At 36.7% G+C, this 12655-nt stretch overlaps 1 protein-coding gene across 2 annotated transcripts; it reads right to left on the reverse strand.

Moving 5' to 3' along the window:
- Positions 1-247: 247 nt before the first annotated feature.
- Positions 248-2327, reverse strand: LOC121239819 (probable xyloglucan endotransglucosylase/hydrolase protein 32). 2 transcript variants are annotated; one of them, XM_041137147.1, is made up of 5 exons: positions 2014-2324; positions 1805-1905; positions 1481-1698; positions 477-928; positions 248-416 (listed from the first exon to the last, which is right to left on the reverse strand). In XM_041137147.1, the coding sequence occupies exons 1-4, from the start codon at positions 2234-2236 to the stop codon at positions 568-570; spliced, it is 903 nt and encodes a 300-aa protein (XP_040993081.1). In that variant the 5' UTR covers positions 2237-2324; the 3' UTR covers positions 248-416; positions 477-567. The 2 variants fall into 2 exon arrangements, with proteins under 2 accessions (XP_040993081.1, XP_040993082.1); XM_041137148.1 differs by lacking the exons at positions 248-416; positions 477-928 and adding an exon at positions 1211-1255 and having other exon boundaries at positions 1387-1698; positions 2014-2327.
- Between the last annotated feature and the right edge of the window lie 10328 nt (positions 2328-12655).

Genomic DNA, 12655 nt, shown 5'->3' on the forward strand with positions numbered 1-12655 from the left:
TTTAGAAGAACCACCAAATTTTAAATTGATATTATAATATGATAAGTCAAATTATAAATTACTTTTTTATTATAAAATAGATTTATTATATCACGTCAAACTCCGCTATTGTATTACTTTATTTTTATAATATCTTGCGTAAATATAAGACTTTTATTCAAACAATTGAGACACTCTCTCTCTCTCACACACACACACACTCACATGTCAGACAAACATAACAGGTTGTTTTTCTTCCGTGTTTGGGTTCATTAAAGCACTCTTTATTCCGTTTTATTCGACGCTACAATTCAGTAACATCAATAGCAGAACATAAACAAGAAAACCTTGAAAGTCTACGGGGGGGGCTTGGACGCCCAACTGCTCTTGCTTCTATTTTTCGCAAGAGGGACCCATCTCAAGACCCCCCCCCCCCCCCCCCCCCCCCCCCCCCCCCCCCCCCCCCCCCCCCCCCCCCCCCCCCCCCCCCCCCCCCCAAAACAAACTCTTCACAAGAAAACTAACTGTTTCTTCACGTACAACTCAAACAAACCACACTCAATTCGGACAACTTAGACATATATCCTTTTAACACTCGGGTGTGAGGGTGTGGTCTCTCTTTGCATCCTGACAATAGTTGTAAACCAAATAATTCCTCTGCACCCATTCCAAGGCAGAGTACTGCTGTTGGCTCAGGCCGCCGGAGCTAGATGGAGAGGCGGAGGCCGGGTTGCATGATGCGGCCCCTTCGGCTGTGCAGCCGCCTATTTTGAAATTTGTGTACCTACCGATGAAGGGTTGGTATTGATAATCAGCTTTGTATTTTCCATCCTCAGTTGCCCAAGATGATGCATCCCAAATCGACCCGTACAAATACATTGGCCTTGATGGAAATGTGGCATCACTTTTTCTTGGATACCTCCTTATTGGCACATCATCCACTAGGAATCTGCATATTTACCATACAATCAGACAGACTTACGAAAACAGAAAACAGAAACTAACAAGCAAGATTAATTTATATATCTTAACCAATATGCATGCACGACAAAGGAGTAGATTTCTTTTGTCAAGATTTTTTTATGCATATTTTCAGACTTTGTTGGCTTTGAAGTATAAGTAAACCCAAAACTGTCTCTCAGGAGGATTAATTAATATGTGAATAGTAAATTCCATTGGGTGCCAAAGGATAAAGTCATGAAAGACACGCATGTCTAAAAACAGAGGAAAATGTTAGGAAATGCAATAATTTATTTAATTATTTATGGATCAATCACTACAAGAAAAATGAATATTTGTGATGAATTAGTTGAAGAAAAAAATGATTATTTGCTATCAAAATAGACTCATTTTAATAACAAATAATCATTTTTATAGGAAAGAGCTAGCGTAATTTTCTTGCAGTAAATAGTTTTTAAGTTCGGAAAAAACCCACCAAGTCTTTCAGCATGTCAGGACTTTTTAGTATGTAAAACGAGTGACCCATGGAGAGAAAAATTACATTATCTCAGAAGGATTCCACAGTATAGCATATCTGTGATAATCTTGTGTGGGATCAAACCAGAGATGAAACTTGATCTCTCTTCCAACAATATTTCCGTCCCCACTGCCTCTGACATATACATTCGTCTGCAGAGTATATGGCTTATCGGGCGTAGTTCCCAGAAACTCAATATCGATTTCATCATGGTTCCCCGGGTGGTCTTCGTTGTTTGAAAGCTATATATATATCATTCCCCATTTGAAGAATAGACAAATAAGAAAAAGAGTTAATTTGTATGAATAAATAGTCTGAGGAATTAGAATTATGTAGGGTTATCCTCACATAGAATGATGTGATGACCCCAGCAGTATAGCCAGATTGGAGCTTGATGTCAGCACCAAAATACCCAGATCGATATGCATGCAAAGACTTGAACCCACTTCCTATATTTTTAGAATTGCAAAAAGTGAGCTTATAAATTGTCTCAGTCAGTACCGAAATAAATAATAGGAACAGAATAAACATGAAGTGAGACTGATCATAAGACAGACCTGAGTAACTATCAAGCCAGAGTGTTATTGAGCCCTGGTCTGCTCTCTGATGCTGAGGACCCCAGAGGTTTCTAAAGCCCTGATCAAAGTTGATGGAATCGATTTTTGAACTTGGGGAGTAGCCAGGTGAAGGTGGACCCTGAGCACTGCTTGAACTAGACATGAAACAAAGAATAAGGTACAAAAGAGGAGCCATGAAGAGGAAGGAGGAATGAGATTGCATTGTAGGAAACAGAGTCTTGGTACTCTGCTTAAATGCAGGGTGGGACAGATAATTGAAATAAGTAGATGGTGTATTTTGGCAGAGGTGGCTTTGCAGGTTGTATAAATAGGCAGATTGGAGGCCCCACAATGAAGGTAAGGTGATAAGTTAGTTGATGAGGGAGTTATGAAAGGGGACAAAAATCTATACAATTTTTGATAGAAAGAAATAAAAAACTTTCCAACTTGTGTATGTGGCTTTTGCTTCTTCTCTTTTCATTTCGTACTGTGAGAGAGAACATCTGTTTTTAGATGTGGATTAAACTTGTCAGTTATTGTTTCTCATTGGGAAAGCAACGATGAAGATGTCTGAAGAAGAGATTAGTGGGTGTTTTCTTCATGGCACTAACTTGATTAAAGCTGACAGAGATGGCCATGATAGCTCTAAATCTGATCAGTAATAGGCCTTATAAAATTCAATTTTGCTAAGTACAATCTTTCGTGTACTACTTGCACACTCTGCTGATGTGATGAAGAACAATAATTATTTTATATTAAAAAAAAAGAGTGACTCAGCCAATCACATCGGCTTGTGTGTAAATGAGTATGCAAAAAAGCATGCAAAAGTGACTTTTCACACTATAAAATTATGGGTGTTGTAGTCAAAGAAAGGTTGGCAAATGGGATTAAAGTGAAAAATGTTGAGGTGATGTGATTTGAAATTGAAGGAGCAACTTTCTTCAGAAAGCACAAAATAAAGGAATAACTGAGAGAATATTTATCATGATAATAGCATGGTTAGTTTAATTAGAAAAGCTGAAATTAAGTTTCATAGATTCCTAATTAGATGTCAATGGAAAAATAGTATAGATTTAATTTTTTAATTTATATTCTAATATTTCTTTCTTGTGTCGATTAGACTCCCTTAATAAGTGAGTTCAACATTTAATTAAATAAGATGAAGTTTTAGAATCATGTCTTAATTGATCTCAAAACTTCCACTCTGAGCCTGGCTCCTATAACCGGATCGACGTTACTTGCAACTGGCCATTTTACATACCAGATTTTGTGCCTGAAAACAACTACCGAAACTTTGTTTTGTGCTTTAAAATAGGACCATGAGAAAGTCAAGGTAGTTGCCAAAATCTGGAGGTAAGTGATGTGAATCCATATTTGTTCAACCTCCTACTTTCTCTATGTCTGCATATATATTTATTTTAATTCTTTATTAACGACTCCTAACAAGGTGACAACTGACAATTTCTCACTCAAGCAGTCGAGCTCACTGTTTGTTGACTTACTATTGTTAATTCTTTTGCGTGGAGAGAAGTTTAACTACAAACAGTACGGACCAACAACTGCTGCAAGTTCCAAGTTTGACAAAGCAATTATTAAGCAAATGACTTTCTCATAAATAAAGTGGTCAATGCAGACTCAATCCAGGGAACCGTGATGCAGCATGCAGCCTGAATTACCAGGAAACTTGCTGGAAAACTGTCAAGAAATGCACCCTCAATACCCGGGTGAGCTGCCGCGCGCTTGTTTTTGTTCCAAACATGCAGGCGGAAAAGCTGGGGGGAGCTGCTGCATGCTTTTCTGGGATTCTTAGGGCTTGTTTCGTTGAATGAACTTAAATTAATTACTGCAGGGCATTGCACCCCAAGTTTTGTCACGCAAAGCAAATTAATTGATCCTGTTTTCTTGAACGTCTCAGAAACAAAACCCATGCAGATCAAGGGTAAGCTACGTACGTACTCTTATCCTGGTCAGACATTAGTTTAAATCGAACTACTTATGTGATTCAAGAATGTAGGCGTGAGGCATGTGAGGAATGATGTGGTAATTTTTGTTGTCCATGCAGACAATACCATGTGATGCGCCCAAATCTAACCTAACTGGATACTTTATTTGTCCTTTGATGATCTTAACAATATTAATACAACACGCAAACTAAGCTTAGATCATGCAACACTGCAGCAAACTAGTTAGTTTTCCCTCCTTGATTGGTGTTATATGTGAGAAATGTGACTTTAAGAAAGGACAACATTTATCATGTCATACATATTATATATATATATAGATATATATCATGATGCATATTGAATGTCATCTCACCGACTAGATTGATCATGTTTGAACAACTACTGATCATGTATATACATGATATATATATATATATATATATTTTTTTTTTTTTCTTGCACGAGATCAAATAAGCAGCCTCTTTTGTAGAATATATAGAGAACACGGAGATTAGACAAAAGGGCGGTCTGTTGGGGGTGTTGGTCAGGCATGGCCTACGTGATTAAATGCATGCATATATAGCTAGTTAGGGATCGGCCAGTTGACCGACAAATCAAACCCTGATCGGTACTACTGCATGCATGAGTTACCACCTTCCACAATCTTCGAGCCCAATATCTACTCAAAGTTTTAAACTCTGCATATTCGATCGGGTACGTGCTTCTAATTATATGCGTACTATGTAATCATCACATTATATATATATATATACACACTTGAAGAAGTAACCCCAAACCCGGCCAATTATTATAATATATCATGATGGTAGCTTACATCACGTCAGCTCCCTGCATGCATCTTAATAATTATGGCAGCATTAATCTATTGATGATATCGATTGGATTGTACCAGTACTACGTCCGATTGATTTTTTCCCTCCTAATTCCTATATTATAATGATGAGATAGATAGATCATATATAGACAAAAACGTTAATATTATAGAAGATCACCAACGTCCCAGCAAAGACAAATTTGTTTGTTATCATGATGCTAACAAGTTGAGGGCACGTTATCTGTTACCAAAAATTATGCTTATTTGTATACAGTTATATACTACAAAATTGATAATTTTCTATCAAAATAAATCTATTATCATCCTAAATAATTATTTTCATCGCAAATAACTTATTCTTCAATTATTGAGACGAGATCATGAGAAAAATATTGTCATAGCAAAATCCAGAAATGATCCGGAAAATGCTCCAATAATATTCAATGTTGGGGCATTAAAATAAAGGATAACCTTTCTTATACAAGAGTCTAACGAAGAGGGGCCGGGGCAAAGATGAAACGTGCAGCTGCATGTATCTACCGAGCTAGCTAGCTGAATGATCAAAATCTTGCTGATCAAGCTAATTGGATTATTACAAAGATTTTTGAAGTATATTTTAAACAAAAAGAGCATATTTGCATGATGTCAGGAAGAAAATTAGATATATATATATATATATATATATATATATATACAGCAACTACATATATATATATATATATTTGAAATCATTATAAAGAGCCGATTGATCGAGGGCCCATAATGATAAGAAATGTAGCAAAATGAAGAAAAAGTAATGCTATATACAGTCGTGGAGTCGTGGAGTACGCAAGCATCGTACAATTGCTTTGAAAAAGAGTAGGGTCTACTATTAAAAAATTATTCTTTTTCATGTGGGTCTCGTATTTATTCACTTTTTTCAAAGTGATTGCGCACTCACGATTACAACTATCACACTATCACGACTACAACTATGCACTTCATATATATATGACTATAAAAATATTTTCTATTGATCTGATTCTACAATTACATGAGAATAATCACACTATTTGTAAAAGTAAATGGTGCTACATATGAAATGTTTTAGTCACTATGAGCTATACAGTGGTGCTTGATATGAGGCCTTATTTCTACAATTTATCTCATAACTGTCAATACTCCTCCTCAAGTTGGAGCATGAAGGTCTATAATACCCAACTTGGATCTGAAGAAGAAAAACAATTCTCAACCCAAAGGTTTTGTGAAGAGATCTACCTGTTGTTGGGAAGTGGGTGAATGAGTGGGAGTAAGTAGACCAGCACGAATATAGTCACGCACTAAGTGACAATTAATCTCTATGTGTTTGGTGCATTCATGAAAAATCAAAATGTGTGCAATATGAATGGCAGCTTTATTGTCACAATGAAGTAGTGCAGGTTGAGGATGGGAGATTGTGAGATCATGAAGAATAGATCGTAACCATGTAATCTCACAAGAGGTGTTAGCCATGGCATGATATTTAGCTTCAGTAGAAGAGCGAGAGACAGTGGATTGCATCTTTGTCAACCAAGAGATAGGGCTCTCTCCAAGTTTGACAACAAAGCTAGTGGTGGACCGTCGAGTCATAGGGCAACTAACCCAATCAGAGTCACAATAGATTGATAATTGAAAACTGCAGGCTGAAGAATAAAATAAGCCATAACTAGGAGTGAACTTCAAATACCGAAGTAAACAAAGGGTGGCTTGCTGATGTGGCTCATGAGGGGCATGCATAAACTGGTTCAGAATATTCACTATGTAAGTAATATCTAGACTTGAAATGGTCAAATAGATGAGACGACCAACCAAGCGGCAGTAGGATGTTGGATCAACAAGAAGAGTACCATTAGTGTCATTGAACTTAAGATTCTGCTCCATAAGAAAGTAAGCAGGGCGAGAGCCAAATTGACCAGCATCAGAGAGGATGTCCAGAATGTATTTGTGTTGGTAGAAGAAAATTCCAGTAGGTGACCTTGTTATTTTAATGCCAAGAAAATACTTCAGATTTTTGAGGTCTTTGATTTTGAATGCAGTAGCCAAGTGGTTCTTGAGGGTAGTGATGGTGGGTAGGTTGTTGCCAATAACACTAATGTTATCCACATATATCAGAATGGCAGTGAACAAGGAGCTCGTAGTCTTGGTGAAGAGACTATGATCAGCATGAGATTGACAAAAACCTGCCAACGAAAGAATATGAGATAGTTTGGAGTATCATTAGCGAGAGAGAGGCTTGCTTAAGACCATATAAAGATTTGTGCAAGCGGTATAAACGTTTCTCCCCCTGAGGACAATAATTGAGAGGTGGATGCATGTAGACTTCTTCATCAAGATCACCATGAAGAAAGGCATTGTGAACATCCAATTGGTGTAAAAACCAACTTTTAGTTGTAACTATAGCAAGAAGACAATGAAGTGTAACAAGTTTAGCAACAGGAGCAAAAGTATCATGGTAATCCAAACCTTATACTTGAGTGTAACCCTTAGCAACTAACCGAGCTTTATGACATTCGATGAATCCATCAACCCTAAGTTTGGTTTTGTAAACTCACTTACAACCAATGGCTTTTTTGTTGGCAGGACGAGGTTTGAGAGTCCAGGTGTGATTGGCTTTTAGGGCTTTGATTTCATTAGCCACAGCAGCCTGTCAGTGAGGAACAAGAACATCTTGAGAATAAGATTGATGGTCATGAACAGTTTTGGAAACAGAGGTGAGAAAAGTAAAGTGGTTGGGATTAAAAAAACGATAAGAGAGAAAATTAGGTAAAAAATGAACCGTACCTGAGAAAGTCTGTGGAGCAGGATTAAAACGTGAAGAATCCGAGAGATTTGAGCAAATATAATCTTGAAGGTAGAAAGGACGAGTGATCTGGCGGTGTGGTCGGGAAGAGACATTGGGGTGATGTGAAGAACGAGTAACAACCATTGCTATGCTGTCGGGTGTGCATAGAAGTGGAGAATGAAGATGGCACTGGGTCTCCTCTTGATGAACAATAGCATAGGCTTTGGAGATAGAGGGTAGAGGATCCATAGTAAGAATTTGGCTCCTAATGTTGTTGAAGGATTCATTGAGCCCCAAGAGAAATTGAGATAAATGTTCTGTGTTTTCTCTTGTTGAGGCATTTTCTCAAGCATTGCATGTGCAAGGATTAGGTTCCTGTAGAATCTACAATTCATCCCAGAGCCTCTTGATATTGTTGTAGTAGGCTGTAATAGTCATGGAATCTTGATGGAGAGTGATGAGAGAATCGGTGACCTAAGTCTTTCCATACTTCAGAAGGATTCTGACTATAGATCAAGCTTTGTCATAGAGATTTGTCGATGAAATTTAGAAACTATGAAAGAACCATGTCACAACACCTCTCCCACAATGTAGTGATGGAAGGATCTGTAGGTTTTATTAGAGTGTCATCAACGAAAACAAGTTTATTTTTGGCATTGATAGCCATACGCATGGAACGTTGCCATGAGAGATAATTGTCGCCGGTGAGAAGTTCTGGAACCAAGGTTGCTCCAGGGTTGTCAACAGCAGTTAGCAAATATGGTGAAGTGAGATCACTGATTAGTTGGGATTGAGTTTGGATAGGTGGTGCAGCCATGGTGTTTGCGGAAACGTTTAGAGGTCCCAAATGAGTTGCTCTGATGCCATGATAAAAAACGTAGGAGGGGGAAGAAAAAATGCACTTGACTGTGAAAATATTTTCTATTGATTTGATTCTACAATTACAGAATAATCACAGTACTTGTAAAAGTAAATGGTGCTACATATAGAATGTTTTAGTCACTATGAACTACTGTACGGTGGTGCTTGTTATGAGGCTTGATACGAGGCTTGATTTCTGCAATTTATCTCATAACTGACAATACATAAGAACAATAATTCAAACCTACCAGGTAGATGATGAGCATTAAAATACATTTTGAAGACATTACTTTCACGTAATTATCTTAATTTATGAAAACATTAATTGTGTACGTGACTGCTACATTTAATTGGCCGATATTGGAGGATTACAATCTCTCTCGACGTAACGTCCTGACTGCTAAGTCCTAACCGCCTGTCTGTCTCAAGTTTTAACCATATATGTGGTAATTAACCAACTGAGAAATTGATTAAATGGAATGAAGTCGTCCACTGCATGTCCTGATCATGCATGCCAAACAAATCAGAAAATTCAAAGACAGATTTTCGACAGTAGAAAAACACGACGTTAAATTTTCTTGGGTTCGGCTTGAATATTTATATCGCATGCATTACTTTACAATTTGGTTCCATTTTCAAGTCAAGGCGGCTTGTGGGTACCCTACTGACACTAATTGGATAGCGCCCTTCTATTGAAACAAGGCCTTGAATTCGAAGTCCGTTTCCACTTTAGAATATGAAACGAATTAAAATACAATATAAAAAAATGAGAAGAGGAGGATGAAAATCAAATTTGTGATTATGGACATCAAATTATATAAGTATAGATCCCGTTTGGCTATACAGTTCAGATAAAATGAGATAAAATATTTTAAATAATAGTGAAATTTTTGAATTAACATGAGATGAAATAATTTGTAAAAAAAATGTAAGTTTTAATAGTGAGATAAGATGAGATAGTTTTTAATTTTTAGGCTTTGAAAAATGTGTGGTTCTCATTGGTGATTAGAGAGGAAAAAAATATACTGTTTATGCACTGTTTACTGTCAATTTTACTGTTCATGTCAGTTTTGCACTGTTCACTGTTCATTATTATTTATTTAAGTAGATGTTTTCAAAATTTAGCGATAAAATATTGTGTTTGGATGAAAAAATTATTGAACGGTACATCTTATCTGTATTGGGTAACCAAACATGGCCTAAAATTCTTAATTTAATATGATTTCTAACATTTATCCTCATTCACAATATTGAAATATGAGTATAATTTTGAAATATGAGTATAATTTTGATATTCGTTGATTGATTATCGGTGAACTAATGATACTGGCGGCACCGACGAAGTGCATACATTTTCATATTCCAAATACCGGTAATGACCGGCAACCGAAATATCAAATTTGGATCTCTAGTCGACGATGGGTTAAGAAAGGGTCCAATCTAGCAAAGGGCTAACAACAAGTTGGAAGATTGATCCGGTTTGGATACAAAAGTCTTCCAACTCATTTTAATCCATCTAATCTAATCATTATAATTTTTTTAAATTTTCACACAAGATATAATAAATAATTCAACTTTTTCAAATTTTAAATTAATAATAATAATAATAAATAATATTCTAATAATAATTTATTCAATTTTATTTCAATTCTTCTCATCGCAACTCAATATCCAAACCTCCCCTCAGCCAACTATAAGCTAAATCTGACATTGGTCAATCATAGAACCAAAAGTAAAGGTAAAAAGTAGGTTCAGGGTTTCATACAATGCTCGTAAGAGACGTTTGTTTTCAGGAAACATCTCATCTCATCTCACCTCATTATTATAACTTTTCCAAATCTCCACACAAAATAAAATAAACAATTCAACTTTTTCAAATCCCAAAATAAAAATAATATTAAAAAATATATTCTAATAATATTTTATTCAATTTTTTAACTTTAATCTCATCTCATCTCATCTCTAAAAACAAACGAGTCCTAAAAAGAACAATTAGACTAATAAAGGATCTAATAAAAAAAGCTCACAGCTAACAAGGATACTTCAAAGACGTTGGCTTAAAATAAAATATGGTTGAACGACAATGAATCTTCTCTAAAAGAGGCAAACCCAAATGACAAATGGAAAGGGGTCCATAGGATTGACTACTAAGCCTGGCTTTAGTCAAGCACTATGATACCATAAAAGAAATTAAAATATAATAGAAAAAAGAGATGGAGAAGATGAGGGTGAGGGAGGGAGACTTTGAGGGCTTTGTATTTGTTATTCTCGATTGTGATCAATTATAAAATATGTCCCAAGCCCGAGACGAAGTTAGGATTATCACTTTGGAGGGCCAAATACTTTAGGTTGGAATAAATTGTTCAATGGAATTTTTAGGAACACCATTGACAAAATGATTAAAAAAAGTGATTAATGAGTTTAAAGAAAGTTTAATTAAAAAACGTATACATAAAGTTTAAACAAACATCAAAATTAGAATTATGACTTAAAATCTACACAAAAATTTTAGAGAATATTAGTGATGACTACAAATAAAAATACTTTATTTATCTTCTCCTATGTTTTAAATCTATTTAAAAGTAAATATTATTTTCTAATAAATCTCTCTAAGAATTGAAATTTTCTCTATCAAAATATTATATGAAATAAAATTAAATGAAAAATACTATAGCTGAAATATTAAATTTAGTTTGCTTGAATAAAACAGTACGATCAAAAGTTAGGAAAAAGCATTGGATGGGCAAAAACACCAAGTTAAAGTAAATTTTGTTTAGAACTTTGGGGCACGAGGCCCCCCGGGGCTTCGTCCATGCCCCGAGCTATTTATAGAAAAATTATATGGAATGAGATAATAAGGAAAACATTTTAATTGTTATGAAAATCAAATCTTTTAAAACAATAATTGTGAAAATCACAATGGAAGGAATATTTTTTGTCCCCAGTAGACTAGGCCTAGACTAACTCTAGGGAGCCCAACGGTCATGATGTAGTCGGCCGACCAAGTGATAGTGGAGAAAGAGGGCCCATAGCCCATGTGGGGAAAAGATCAACAAGGTAGATGAGACAACGCTTACTCTGACACAACCCTGTTTGGACGACCTAAAGGAATGCCACGTCCCATTAAATGGGCAGATACGAAGCGTAGACAGGAGATTCGGTAGGGAGACCACTATTCCAGACAGAGTGCCCAAGTAGCGGCCGCACCATTCCATTTGCCATAGGGAACGTGACCCGAAGAACCACGCCGCATTAAATGTGACGACATGGTTCCTCGTATAGAAGACGAACACCCCTAGTGCAAGAAATGAGGTCCACCTCGATAGAAAGCATAAAAGCTCAATCCTAGGTCAGAAACTAACTCTTATGCACTCTTACATTAAAAACAAACAAACAAACAAACAAACAAACAAACAAAACCTCTCTCTATCACCAGATGACTGACTTAGGCATCAGAGGTGTTTAATCACCCATTGAGCGCCATGTTGATTGTGTGCAGGATCATTGATCTCAATGTCCGGTGTGCTAAACACATCGTTAGCAATGACACTGTCTGTGGGATCTTTGTAAATTAACGTGTCTTTTACATGCCAGCTGCAATACGCTTTGATAGGAGCCATAGTCAGGAAGCCATCTTGAGGAACATGAAAGGAAGGCTCGTAGAATTGGAGGAGTGCATGAAGATGATGACAATGGAAATGGAAAATCTCCAATAGGAAAATGAAATCCTAAAGAGAAGGGAAGAAATGCAAGAGGATGCAGCACCGAGCCAAAACGAGCATGCCGAGTCGCGAAGTAACATAGGGATAGATGCCGACAAAGAAGAAAGAAGGAAGATGAACAACGAGCTATGTAGCCTCTTAGACAAATACGAGAAGATGGCCAAGAGAATGTGAGTGTTGTTGTCAGTTGACCAGCTACTCAATAACACAAACCTAGCCTACAGTGCGGATGTGATGGCAGCACCACTCCCACCAAAGTTCAAGGTTCCACAAATAGAGATGTAAGACAAGTTCAAAGACTCCCTCGAGCACCTAAAGACCTTTAAGGCCCCTATGACTCAGAGATGTATGCTACAATAGCCGACAAAGTCGACCTGCTTCTAGTGATAGGGTTTATCCAGGAAGCATGGTCACTTTTAAATACACTATCGTACCGACCGGTACGATTGAAATATGCAGTACGGGCCACTGGTCCGACACA

Source organism: Juglans microcarpa x Juglans regia, chromosome 7D, assembly GCF_004785595.1.
Source record: "Juglans microcarpa x Juglans regia isolate MS1-56 chromosome 7D, Jm3101_v1.0, whole genome shotgun sequence".
Classification (NCBI taxonomy): Eukaryota; Viridiplantae; Streptophyta; class Magnoliopsida; order Fagales; family Juglandaceae; genus Juglans; species Juglans microcarpa x Juglans regia.